Here is a 14,326-nt window from a genome sequence, read left to right as displayed (position 1 = left end):
AAAAAGTAAAGTCAAAAACGTTTAAAAAAATAAAATAAAATAAAATAAAATTGACCTTTGAATAAATTAACGCAGGGGTTGGGGGCTCCAACTCCTGCACAGTTGGAAATCCACATATAACTTTTTTTTTTTTTTTTTTTTTTAAGATTTTATTGGGGAAGGGGAACAGGACTTGATTGGGGAACAGTGTGTACTTCCAGGACTTTTTTCCAAGTCAAGTTGTTGTCCTTTCAATCTTAGTTGTAGAGGGTGCCGGTCAGCTTCAAGTTGTCCTTTCAGTCTTAGCTGTAGAGGACGCAGCTCAGCTCCAGGTCCGTTGCTAGTTACAGGGGGCGCAGCCCACCATTCCTTGCAGGACTCGAGGAATTGAACCGGCAACCTTGTGGTTGAGAGGACACGCTCCAACCAACTGAGCCATCCCAGAGCTCAGTGGCGGCTCAGCTCAAGGTGCCGTATTCAATCTTAGTTGCAGGGGGCAGAGCCCACCATCCCTTGCGGGACTCGAGGAATTGAACTGGCAACCTTGTGGTTGAGAGCCCACTGGCCCATGTGGGAATCCAACCGGCAGCCTTTGGAGTTAGGAGCATGGAGCTCTAACTGCCTAAGCCATCAGGCCGGCCCCCACATATAACTTTTGATTCCCCCCCGAACTTAACTCTAGTAGACTACTGTTGACCAAAAAAGCCTTACCGATAAAATAGTCAACTAACACATATTTTGTATGTTACATGTATTGTATGTAATACTGTATTCTTACAGTAAAGTAAGCTATAGCAAAGAAAATGTTAAGAAAATCATAAGAGAAAATACATTTACAGTATTTAACTATATTGTTATAATTGTTCTAGCATATATTCCTGAAAATAGGACCTAGCCGGACAGTCAGCTCTAATGTGCCTTTTGGAGCAAAAATTAATGTAAGACTGCGTCTTATGATGTATGTGTTATATAAGACCCGGTCTTACATTATAGTAAAATAAGACCGGGTCTTATATTAATTTTTGCTCCAAAAGACGCATTAGAACTGATTGTCCGGCTGAGGTCTTATTTTCCGGGAAACACAGTATTTTGTTGTTAATCTCTTACTGTGCCTAGCTTATTTATAAATTAAACCTTATTATGCATATGTATGTATAGGAAAGAACATATATATATAGTGTTCAGTACTAACCATGGTTTCAGTCATCCGCTGGGGTCTTGGAATGTATTCCCTCTGGATAAATGGGGGCTGCTGTTTTTCAGTGTGTATCTTTAAAAGTTGTAGACTCTTTAAAATAATAAACAGTACCATTGTTCACACCTAAAAAAATAAATTATTCCTTGCTTGTCAAGTATCCAGAGTACAAATTTCCTTTATTGCCTTACAAATTTTTTTAATAGTTGACTTGTTTGAGCTATAATCCGAAGTCCACACTTTTCATTTGATTGATACAGCTTTCTTAATAAGTTTCTCTTAATTTATAGTTTTCCCTTAATATTTTTCTCTTCACATCTTATTTAAATAGAACTGGTTTGTCCTATATTCTTTCGCACCATCTGAATATCATGGGTGGATGGTATCCCTGTTGTGTTGTTTAAAGTGGTCCTCTGTCCCCTGTAATCCTTGTAAACTGATAATAGAGAAAGAGAGGCTTGATGAGATTAGGTTGTTGTTGTTTTTAATTAAAATGTATTGGGGGTGACAGTGGTTAGTAAAATTGCATAGGTTTCAGTGGTACAGATCTGTAACACATCATCTGTATTTCACATTGTGTATTTATCACCCAGAGTCAGTTCTTCTTCCATCACCATACATTTGGCCCCCTTTGCCCTTTTCTACCACCCCTTACCCCTCTTACCCTCTGGTAGGTTGTATTTTTTTAAACTTAATTTGGAATGTTTCATAGATAATGGGTATATTTTCATTAGGAGTCACATAATGTCTTGTCATCTCTTTTTATGATAATAGGAGTAACTTGGCCAAACATTTCCTACCATCATCTCGGTTTTAGCAGCTATTGACAATCATTGTCCAGCGCTACCTCCATTATTTCATTAAGAGTTGCAACATGGTAACAGTCTCTGTCATCCCTTCTTCAATGAGTAGCAGGGAAATGTCTATAAAGAAAAACTGTATCTTGTCAAACTAATGAGTTACCTTGATGTATAGTTTGTGCAAGAAATGCAATTAAAATGTCCATCATTTCAAAGCAGCTCTCAAAATAATGGTTGATTTTTTAATCCTCTATAGGGTGATCAATGAGGGTTTGTTGTTGTTCTATGAATATGAACTCATGGATTTTTAACATTCAGTTTGACAGTTGGCATTTTTATTAGAATCACATTAAATTTTTATAAATTAGGGGAGAATTGCTATCTTTATAGTGAGTCTTCCTATCCAAGAACAAATTACGCTTTTCTTCTTGTTTAAATATGCTTCTGTATTGTTAGTAGTGTTTTTAAGTTTCTCTTAAAGGTTTTTTTGTATTTCTTCAGCTTATGCCTTAGGTGTATTCTTTTTTTTTATTGTTAATGTAAACCAGGGTCATCTTTTCCATTGCATCTTATAAGTAGTTACTTATGAAGTAAGTTTATGAAGTATTGTATAGAGAGGCTATTGCTGTCATGTTAATTTTATGTCCTGCTACTTTATTTACTCTTTCAAATAACAGGCAAAGTCAAGGATTTGCTTCTGAAATGCAGCCATGGATCGTATAAAGCATATCTCTCCTACACGATAGGAGGGCCTTTGCACAAAACCACTTCTGTCTTCTTGGTACATGGTGTTATTTTGTTGTTGTTGTTTTTTTTTGTTTTGTTTTGTTTTTTGCAACATTTGAGAAAAAGTGAGTTGTGTTTGAAAATACGCAAAAGTCAGGGACTTGGTAAAGTAGAATTTCTCAGCCTTGGCACTAGTGACATTTTGGGACAGATGTTCTTTGCGTGTGGTGTGTGTTGGGGAGCGGGGGGGCGGGGGCGCTGTCCTGTGCATTGTAGGATGTTTATTAGCATCCCTGGCCTCTGCTTCCCCCAGTTGTGACAACAAAAAATGTCCCCAGACATTGCCAAATGTCCTTTGAAAGGCAAAATTACTCCCAGTTGAAAACCATTGACTAAAGTATAATTCATTTAATTCATTTAAATTGTAGTTTTAGTTAAGATTAAGGTAGATTTCAGTCTAGGGGAAAAAAACACCACCGTAAAACCAAGTATATTTCTATACATACATATGCATATATGCAAATGAATAGAGGATAATCTAGAAGGCTCCATACAGTCATTGCTGTTGAGAAAGAAAATAGAATGCAGATGGTTAGAAGGGAAATTTTGTTTTGTATTGTTGAGCTCTTTCTCTCTTAAAATAGTATTCAAGCATTTTTTTTTAATTGGGGAAGGGTAACAGGACTTTATTGGGGAACAGTGTATACTTCCAGGACTTTTTTCCAAGTCAAGTTGTCCTTTCAATCTTAGCTGTAGAGGGTGCCATTCAGCTTCAAGTTGTTGTCCTTTCAGTCTTAGTTGTGGAGGGCGCAGCTCAGCTCCAGGTCCAGTTGCCATTTTCTAGTTGCAGGGGGTGGAGCCCACCATCCCTTGCGGGAGTCGAGGAATCGAACCGGCAACCTTATGGTTGAGAGGATGCACTCCAACCAACTGGGCCATCTGGGAAGCAGCTCAGCTCAAGGTGCCATGTTTAATCTTAGTTGCAGGGGGCGCTGCCCACCATCCCTTGTGGGATTGGAGGAATTGAACTGGCAACCTTGTGGTTGAGAGCCCACTGGCCCATGTGGGAATCGAACCAGCAGCCTTCGGAGTTAGGGGCATGGAGCTCTAACCGCCAGAGCCACCGGGCCGGCCCCTCAATCATTTTTTTTTTTTGTAATTGGAATTTTTAATTTTAAAAACGACAGTAAACTTAAGTAGTTTTTTGAATTGTTTTTTTAATATGTGAGGATCGTAATCAAGTATCAGAAGAAATAGCGATGGTGAATAGGTTAAACTCAGTGAGTTTAATTAGACAAACTTTTATTTGATAAAGATGATACTTGATTTTGGGGTGGCTTTTCTTTACCAAAAGGAAATGTTTTTTCGATATGGGGAATCTCAAATTCAGAAAAATATTACTTACTAGTTTCTCCTGTTTTCAAGTTTGCTTTTCTAAATAGATAAAACAGTATATAACTGGCTCTCCTAAATTTCAGCAACAGTTGCTAACATATTTTTAGCAAAAAATTTCAAATATTTAAAATAAAAACCAAATTCTCTCTCTAAGTGAACAGTTACTTGTATAAACAATTCTGATGTTTTTATAAACATACTAAGTTACACTTTCTCTGTGCCTCATACCTTGTTGTAAGCAGTGGTTCGTGATTCCTTCCTTCAGTGGCTTGGTTAACATTGCACTATAAACCCGTCACAGAAAACAGTCAGTGCTGTAGTAGACGTGAGGAAGAGGTACCCAGAGCTTACAGCTAGCTCTTTTAGGGAGAACTGGGAAAGACATTGTGGAGATGACAGTTGAGCAAAAATCTTAACTAGAGCTTTAACGGGGAGGACCATAGGCACAAATCTGTGTGGAATAATAAAAGACAAAGTAATTTTTAAAAAGAGCTGTTATTTGGAACCTTGATAGTGTGTAACGCTGTTTGAGAAAGAGCAAGAAGTTGTGGAAGAATTCAGTGGTGGGAAAATAGAAAGATGGAGTTAAGATTAGTGTTTGGTCTATTTTGGCTTTTAATAACTCCAGTGCCCTTCTCTAGCACGTGCATTATTGGGTGTATAAAACACGGATTATCTGAAAAGTAGTATGAAGGAAACGTTTCATAACGCTGTAAGCGTCTATTACAGGGACTTGAGCGTGAAGGATCGTCATAAAGAATCTCAGGAAGTTGCTTTCAAGCTGACAACTGGAGGATGAGTCAGAATTAGCAAAACTGGGAGTGGGAACTTGGTGTTTGAGACACGTGTAGTAGGAAACATCCCAGAGTGGCTGAAGTACAGCTGGAGGTGGTGCAGCATGGTGCTGGAGGGGCGAGCAGGAGGGTCAGATCACTCCCGCCCTAGTGGACCATGTTCTTGTATTTTGTGCCCCGGAAATGCTGTTTGCTAATACTTTGCCATTTTTTCTGCAGTACCAAATATGCCCCAACAGCGGCAAGACCAGCATCATCAGAGTACCATGATGCACCCAGCCTCAGCAGCAGGCCCCCCAATTGTGGCCACCCCACCAGCCTATTCCACCCAATACGTTGCCTATAGTCCTCAGCAGTTTCCAAATCAGCCTCTTGTTCAGCACGTGCCACATTATCAGTCTCAGGTAAGGCTGATAGGACCTAACTCTTAATTTTTGTTCCATTTAAATAACTTTTCATTTTAACTTCTAATATAGTAAAGGGATTTTCCTTTATATCTTGTGCTTTGTGGTAAGCTGTGGTAGATAATTAAGGATTTGGGGGGGGCCTTTTAGTTTACAAAGGGTGCCAAAAAAGAATACATGCACATTTTAAGAAAGGAAAAAACTGTATTGTAATGTATCAATATGTACCGATAACAAAAGATGAATACGAGTCATGTGTATACATTTTTTTGGCACCCCTGGTTATATTAGAAGGTTGTTAAATATTTCAAAGGAAATAGCCAAGAAAAGTTTTAGAATTTTCAGAGTTGTTTTTGGAAATCTGGAAACCATGGAGTTAAGACATCTAACTAAAATCTGCTTGCGTCTATTTGATATTTTAATGTTTTTCCTTTATTTTCTGTTTGAACACAGCATCCTCATGTCTATAGTCCTGTAATACAGGGTAACGCTAGAATGATGGCACCACCAGCACATGCCCAGCCTGGTTTAGTATCTTCTTCAGCAACTCAGTACGGGGCTCATGAGCAGACGCATGCCATGTATGGTAGGAAGCACTTTGTTTGTCTTTTTCAGTGTGTGTGACTATTCTGAATTTGTTTTAAAGCTCTGAAAAGATACTCTGTGTAAGAAGAATTTGGCCTTTCATGACATTGAGGGTCAAGAATCTAAAGAAAAGATGAACCCATTTCTATCTCTGATCTGTTTTAAGTCTTGGCAAATCATGTCTACTCCCATATCTGAAATTCCTCTGTCTTCAAATGTCTCTCCTTTAACTAAAATGTGATAAAGTGTGTAGCAGAAAGCATTTTTTGTGGAGAAAGGTATCTTTCTCCTCTTCCTTATCAGTATTATCATTTGGTATGCCCTGTGGCCTGCATAAGGCATGCAAGAAAGTTTGGCCATAATGAGAGCACTCTCCAGCAAGAAAGCCTTCTGCTTCACCTCTAGCTCCGGGAGGTCACTGGCATTATAGATTTTTATTGCTGTTTGTTACAATGCTATTGTGTTTCCGCATCATGCTATATTTTAAGTGGTCAAAATTGTGTAATGTTAGATCTGCTTTAGATACTCGTATAACCAATGTAAACAATGGTAAAATGAAAATGAGAAGTAGTCTATATAAAATTAAATATATAGAAGAATAATTAATAATAAGCAAAAATTACCATGTCAGTTTTGTAGCTGGAGAGCTTTGTACAGGTCAATTTAGCAGCTGTCTAAAGTTCTAAAATAATATGGTTTTCAATGTTGATAATTTAAAACAAGATTTCCACTTACACTTTGTGTAATATAAAATGAATGGGTTGTCCATATTATGTTTTTAAAATACACCATTGGTACCAGTTTCATTAAGATGTAAATTCTGTTTTAAAGTTTTCTGAGAACTCCTATACCATCATTTAGGTTTTCCCATTGGTGTTTCAGTTCTTTTTCAGGAGGAAGAGATATTTAAGTTTATTCATACAATTGAAAAATGTACCATTATGAATGAAATTACAATCACATGTACCTACATGGACTTTTCATCTTTTAGACCTCTTTAAACTTTGTGAATGACTAAGAATGTAAAAATTTTTATTTTTTTAACTTTAGATAACAGTTTATAAGATTTTGTAGGTTAATAGGAATGAGACTCAGGCAACAACAATCACCCTTCTTGTCACCCGTAACCTACCGCTTATGCTGTCTTCCTGGAGGCATGCTCCTGTCACACGTGTTCACTAATTTTACATGATTAAGGACATTATTTTCATAAAGTATTTCAGCCTTAATTTTCTATATCACCACTTAAAACTTTGTATTGTGGATTATGCCCTTTAAATAAAAATTATATAACTGCTTCATTTTGGAAAACATTTATTTCAAGAAGCCCATCCATAATTGAATTGAAAAATATACTGACAAATTGATGTAGCTTATGATTTTGGTTATGGTCTCCTATCATTGGCTTGTCTTTAGTTGTCTTAACCAGGACTAAGTATTATGAAAAGGCACCATTGATTCCTCACACTGGCTTTCAGGCAGTTTGTATACATTTCAACAATTTTCCAGTTTGCTAAAAGCTTAGGTGAAAAGTTCATTATGATTGTTTATATATTTCTGGAGAATACATCATGATTTAACAAATGGAAAAAACATTTCTTTCCTCCCATTTTCTGGCATACTCCTCTTGGAATAAGATCTGAAACTTTTGAGCTAAAATTTCCACTGCTTTTAGACAATAGCCATTTGTGTACCCATGCTTTTGAGACATTGTAGTAATACTGTGATGTTGAGTAGAATATTTCTTCACAATGCCAACATTTGGCTCTGTCTTTTGGACGGATGTTCATTGGTTTGAAACAGCCTGTGCAATAAATACTGTTATTTGAGGCATTAGTGGTTTTTATAACTACCGTCCCAGAACATTTCCATTTGAGAAGCAATTGGTCTTGGACCCTGAAATCCATTCAAGTATGAGTAAATAGGAAATATTGCAAACAAAACACTAGACCTAATGTCCAGTGAAATCTGGAATGAACTCGTCATCAGAGCCGACCGGTTCTTTGATGCCAGGAGAAAGGTGCTCAACCTGATCTGAACTGCTCTTGTAATTTACACAGGTTATATTTAATTGATGTCTGTTGGTGAGGACAGGCTAGGGGCAAAGCTGTGGTCTCGGTGTAATATAAGTACAACAGAACTGTTGCATAGACATGCTAACCATATACTCATCTCCCTTGAACAATTTATATGTTCCCAAAGGAACCAAATAGTTTGAGTATGAGTTATGTTTATTTTTAAGCTACATCCTATCTGGGTTTTTAAAACTTTTTATGCAAACAAAAGAACATGCACCCGGATGCTAGTGACAATTACGTCACGTTACTGTCGTTCATTAATTGGTATGGTCATAGCAAAGGCTTTGAGAATAGAAAGGACCACTAATGACTGCCAAATGAGAGACTTATTATTGTTTTTAAATTTTTGGTATATTTACTATAAATATGCTAACAGATTACTGAACAGTAAAATTTTAAGAGTTATATATACTTATAAGTAATTGTTGTCTTTGTTCTCTTTCTTGCTATTTTACAAAGGACTTTAATCACAAATTTCATCTCTTTGATCTTAATCTAACTTTCATCATTGCCTCTGCCCCCACACTCCTAAGAAGTTACATTTTGTTTCCTTAACATTTATTCTTCTAATTCATTGACTTTGTTTTATGGCAGGGCTGTTTTCCCTTTCAGAAATAGTAATAATGAACCTATATCTACGACCTAAAGTCATCAGGAAGAGTTAGATCCAGAATCCGTTTTTGGTTTTTTTTGGTAATTTAATGCAGATAAATTAGAAAATACAGAAAGCAAAAAGATTTAAAATGCAGCTATTGTCCCTCCACCTGAGACCATCTGTTAAAATTTTGGTGCTGTTGACATTTTGGTACATAGCCTTCCAAGTGTATTTGAACACACACACACACACACACACACCCCTTTATGTAGACCATTTTAATAAGAAATGGTATCATACCCATGTTTAATATTACTGTTATTATGTTTCTAAAGTTTTGGATCAACTGCCAGATGCCTAGTAAAACATCTTACAGAATAATGACATTTCTACTAATAATGATTTGCAGTATTGTTGGAGTCTTTCGATTTAAACTGGGTAAATACTGTTTTGTTTGGGTACATTATTTATATGAAGGTTGTTCAATGGAATGCCATGTTGGTCTTTTTATTAGATAATGATGTTATTCCTTTCATTTAAGCAAGTCAGCATGCAGAACTTGACACTCCAGTACAGAAGAAAAGTGTCTTTTGGTTCAGCCCTATCTTATTTAATTTTGTAGCAATGTTTAAAGTGCTTGTCATCTCTTAGAAGAATGCATGAATACAAAAAAATTACTAAATATATCAACCTTTCCAGAAAATTAGGAAAATGCACACCTTAAAAGGCTAATTTACCTTTCTATTTCCCAAATTCAGCATGTCCCAAATTACCATACAACAAGGAGACAAGCCCTTCTTTCTACTTTGCCAGTGAGTTGGGTTTTTTATACTAATTTTAATTGAACAGTAAAACACTTTTTAAAGAATATGTGTTAAGGGAGTAGACTTGTTGAGCAATATTTTCCTTGTGCCAGACAAAATCATTAAAAATATGTATATATTAATAATTAAATAATTATTCCATTTTTAAAAAAAAGGAAATATAGCCCAGCTTAAGAAAGCTGGAGGTGAAAAATTGAGTTCTTTCAGAAATTAATTTTTGCATACCAAGCAAACATGTGACTATTTTGGAAATGCCTAATATTTTCCTTGTTCAGAGAAACTTTTTCTGAATAGCTTTTTTTTTAAACCAAGTTACAAGTTTAGTATAAAAAATTTTAAATGTTAGTTTTTTTATTATCCTGGTAAGAAATTTATTCTTACAAGGATTTTAAATTGAATAGGGTTGAAAACCTAGGGAAGAAACATTTCTGTCTTTGCGTGACTGAAGGTTTAAAATATTCAGGATGTCTTGAGCTTAAGCAGGAAAAGCATGACCTACCAGACATTATCTTTGGCAACACTGGCCCCCTCTCACCACCAGTGAAAAGGTAAATGATTGCTCCTAAATGGAGAAAGTCTGGGCAGAGCGTTCTTTTGGACATGAACTTGTAAAATGTGTTTTCTCTATTTGTAGGGCAATTTTTAAATAAGGCTAGCCATGGAATTTTGGTATTTCAATAGGAAAGGTACTAACTTGCAGAAATCCTTTAGATTTTCATGCCAGTAATGTGTCACTTCATGTGAAATACTATATTCTAGGGAATATTAAGGATTAACATTTTAGAGACTAGGATTAAAATTTTAGAGACTAAATTTTGAATTACTTTAAAATGACTCAATGCCTACTAAATGCCAGATTTTAGAAAGCATTTAGAAAACATTTCGACTTAAATTTTCATGAATTGTGCCATGACTTGGTATCCAAAAATAAGTGTGTACATACTATTTAGTTGGTGCTAGGAAGTGTTAACAAATTTAATCCTTTAATAGATGCTCTTTAAAAAGGAGTCTTGCTGTGTATGTATATGTATATATCTACATATATACATATATATACAATTAAAGGGAAACTATGTATGTGATATAGTATGTAAAAGACAGTGTCAGTAATTTTACCATGTACTCAGTTTGAGGTCTCAAATGCAGTTATCCTCACCATCTTACTGTCTCTGTTAGTAGTGTTGGGGTTCTTTCCTTGGTAAGTAACTAAGAGGTCCTTCATCATCACACCTGAGCATTAACTGCCGCAGTACAGCTTCCTTTAAAAAGAAGTGTCAGCACTTTTTAAAAGAAACTAACAGTGGGGCTGCTGTTTGTAATTTAATTTGCTGCTTTGAGCCCTCCTCTCCCCTTTCTAAGCCATTTTGTCATGGTTTGGTCTGGTTGCCTTTTACTCCCGTTTTGAAGAGTTTTCAATTTTCCTTCACTTCCTTTTTTTTTGAATGTAACATCAGATTTAAAAGTTGGAAGATTTTGTTTTGTTTCATTTCTTAAGTTTTGCAGTGCTGGTGATCTCTTAGGACTTGTGCATCCAAGGTCAAAATGAGAAAACCTAGTTACAAATTAAACACACAACTTTATGGACTCAATTGGCTTAAGATCATGGCTTAGGAAACTATTTTTGGAATGTGATTAGTGTTAGGAGGATTTGAAAAATCACATGTTCAGAGTTTTAAACATTTATATCAAGGAACACAGTGAGTAGCTGGCCCAAGAAAGTGATACTTGTTTGATTTGCTTGACCTAATTCAGGTTTCATGAAGGCATCTTAAGTTTTATAAATAGAAGTTTAACTGACGAATAGCTAAATCAGAGTTTTGAAGAAAATCCACTTTACTTTTAACCTGTCTGAAATCTTTAGCTAAATTAATGAGCATGTATACTAAAAGCAGTTAAATGATACACTTAGTAAAGCTCAGAACTTAACACCCTCTACTCTCTACTTCTCTTTTCCCTGATTCTGTTATATTTTTACCTCATTTACTCTATATTGGTTCCTTTCTTGTCTCTCTCATCTCTTCAAACCTTTTCCCCCCTTCAGCCTTTTAATTTTCTTTCTGTTCTGCCTTTTTTTTGGTCTCATTCTTCTGGCCTTTCAACGAACCAGATCATACTTTTGTTGTTATTAGTATTGAATTGAAGCATCAGTTTCACGTTTTTCCCAATAAGCCACTCAGTTTTTGTATTTGAGGAGGAAAAAGGGTTCCTGGTTAAGGTACTTACTTGCTGTATATGTTTTGAGCGAGAAGATGAACAAAGGAAAATGTTTCTAAATAAACCTCCTTAAATTGTATTTGCAGCTTATGATATATATATTACATCTGCTTGATTTTTCTTATAATACACTCTAGTTTACTGGTGTTTAGGGAAAGGATGGATTTTTAAAACAAAAGCCTATGTGGATGTACTCAGCTTGGATTACTTGTATGTAGTATTTGTGCTGTGAGTGCAAATGAGGTATAGATTAGAATTCCCTATAGGCTTTAAAAATTGGTAAACTATCACGGAGATGCCCTTTAAAAATGCATAGTAAAAAATGTTTCATCTTTAATTTTCTACAAATAATTTCAAGATTTTAAAGTTTTTCTAATTGATGAATAACAATGATGAGACTTCATGGGCATAATTATTCTCTTTGTGATGACCATGTTTTTATGTGTGAAAATTAATAACACAGCACACAGGTGGTTTTTTAAATTTTTGCTTAGAAGGTAATTAAAAGTAAAATTTAAAACTTTTCAGTACAAAAATTTCTTGAATAAAGTTAAAAAAATAGAAACTCTGAGATTCTCTACTCTGTCTGTATGAAACCTCATAAGTAGAACTTGGGATTCAGAAATTGCTTTTCCCCAGATTTGGAATTGCTCCAGATGGAATATTTAAGAATCTTGGAAGTAGAGAGGATTTTAATGCTGATGGTTTGAAAATAAGGGAGCATGACTGACTCTCTAGAAATCACCATGCAGGAGAACTTTCTGTGATGGTGGAAATGTGCTACAAATTGTGCTGTCTCGTTAGTATTGAGTCAGTGCCTGCACAGTTTGAGGGGATCTGAAAGTTAACTTGATGAGCATGATGATATAGAATGGCCTTTTAATAAGTCAGTGGATTAGGAGAAAGACGCTGACTACTTTCATAGACTGATGGAACTGTTGAGCTCAAGAAAAGCAGTTATCACATTTTTCCCAACTCCCAGAAAATAGTCACTGACTCTCCTAATATAATATTGTATCCTAACTATACTTAAATTTAAAATAATAATTTTTTTGAAAAAGGACAAAAAATACCCAGAGAATATATTGCCACAGTTTTCCTTGTTAATATGTTCCGGGGTACGTTAACGCACGTAGTGAGGGAAATTTCCCTACGTACAAACTAAAGCGCTTTCTTGACTCTCATCCGGGTATTAACAGCTTCTGTGGCGTTGGCGGTGGATGCACCGGAGACCCTAGCACTGGCTCTTGGCCTCGCCCTTCCCTCTTTTAAAGATACACATGCAGCTAGAGTGCTGGCGGCTGGGCCCGACAGTGTCAAGCATTTCAGAATTGTTTCAGTGCCTAACCCTCTGCATAACGCACACACGGGACTCACCCAGAGTCAGTGGTGCTTGTGACTCGTGGCAGCCTTGCCTGTCAGATTACCAGAGTGAGGGTGCCTGATCCCAAAGCAGTGCTTGCTTCTCCCCATCAGTCCCCTTTCTATATTTGTGGACTTCCTAACACACGTAGGAACATGAAGAACTGTTTTGGCGTTGTTTCTGTGGATGGCCTTAGCTTCTCAGGGTGTTAGGATTGATCTGAGAGCCGGCCGAGAGTCACTTGTCGCTAGAGATGTCCGCTCATTGCTGCACCACGGTCAGACCTGGGACCGTGTACGGGCTACCATCACCAGAAGCAACGAACCCATCGTACTGTGCTTCTGATTCTCAAGTTGCTGTTTTGAGAAGATGTGAATACATGCATTTATACCTACTCTCCCTGTTTTGTACCAAGATATGGTCTGTGCTGAGATTCACAAAGAATTGGCTTTGGGTTCTTACGTTTAATGAACACATATTTACTTAAACTGGCTCATCATGTTTCCTTTAAAAGTTACTCTAATACAATTCTTTCTGAAATGCTTTGAAGGGAGTTAATTTTTCTGCATAGTTTAGGTAATTCCATCTACTGGATTTTATAAAGCAAAGGTGAGAAATCCTTGAGCAGGAAGGGCCTGGGCAGCGATGAACTGAGTGACAGAGTGACTTCTGTGATCAGCTGAGAAAGCCTGTGGTCATTGGCCTTGAAGATACAGCCCTGACCTTGCCACGTACCTCATGCAGCCCTTTCCCCGGCCATAGAATGTTGTGCCCATGGGGCACTGTACCAGCTCCAGGGCAGTAGCATGGTGAGGGTAGCCAGATGATGGCCTTGAGCTAACGCGTGTGTGTGTGAGAAAGGTGGGTGGGGGGCACTGAGTGACAGTGTGTGAATGGTTTCTGCCTATCCTTTTAAGTTTCCTTTTCAGGAGAACGTAGTGATTTTTAAGAGTAAATTTAATTAGGTTTTAATATAATGTATACAACTATAATATGAATAAAATGCTAGTCTGATTGTTAAGCAATAATGTCACACTTAATTTTTTCAAGAATATTGATGGTTTACATGGAGTCAAATATAGATTGGTAACCACCTATGTTAGGCCATTGAGCATCAAGCCAGCTCAGCTGATGAGGCGTAGAGAAGCAGTTAAGACCATCACACCTGTCAGCTGTATACACTCCTTTTTCTTTCACTTTAGTTTCCACTGGCTCCCTTGCTCAGCAGTATGCGCACCCTAATGCTACCCTGCACCCACATACTCCACATCCTCAGCCCGCAGCTACCCCCACTGGACAGCAGCAAGGCCAGCATGGTGGGAGCCACCCTGCACCCAGTCCCGTGCAGGTAAGGAGAATCTCCAAGGCCTTGGC

General features: G+C 36.9%; 1 protein-coding gene across 42 annotated transcripts in view; it reads left to right on the top strand.

Annotated features, from left to right (window-relative positions):
• Window positions 1-14,326, top strand: part of ATXN2 (ataxin 2) — a 100,475-nt gene that overhangs the window by 81,503 nt on the left and 4,646 nt on the right. For 24 of the 42 annotated variants that reach the window (XM_081036445.1, XM_081036433.1, XM_081036419.1 and 21 more), the window contains 4 exons: window positions 5,109-5,293; window positions 5,747-5,879; window positions 9,310-9,363; window positions 14,155-14,300. In XM_081036445.1, the coding sequence (XP_080892571.1) occupies window positions 5,109-5,293; window positions 5,747-5,879; window positions 9,310-9,363; window positions 14,155-14,300 (518 nt within the window). The remainder of the gene's footprint in view (window positions 1-5,108; window positions 5,294-5,746; window positions 5,880-9,309; window positions 9,364-14,154; window positions 14,301-14,326) is intronic. The other 18 variants (XM_081036446.1, XM_081036431.1, XM_081036429.1 and 15 more) reach the window with 1 other exon arrangement.

The sequence above is a fragment of the Rhinolophus hipposideros genome (assembly GCF_964194185.1).
Source record: "Rhinolophus hipposideros genome assembly, chromosome: 24".
NCBI classification, from domain to species: domain Eukaryota; kingdom Metazoa; phylum Chordata; class Mammalia; order Chiroptera; family Rhinolophidae; genus Rhinolophus; species Rhinolophus hipposideros.
This window is presented reverse-complemented; position numbering and strand designations above follow the sequence as displayed.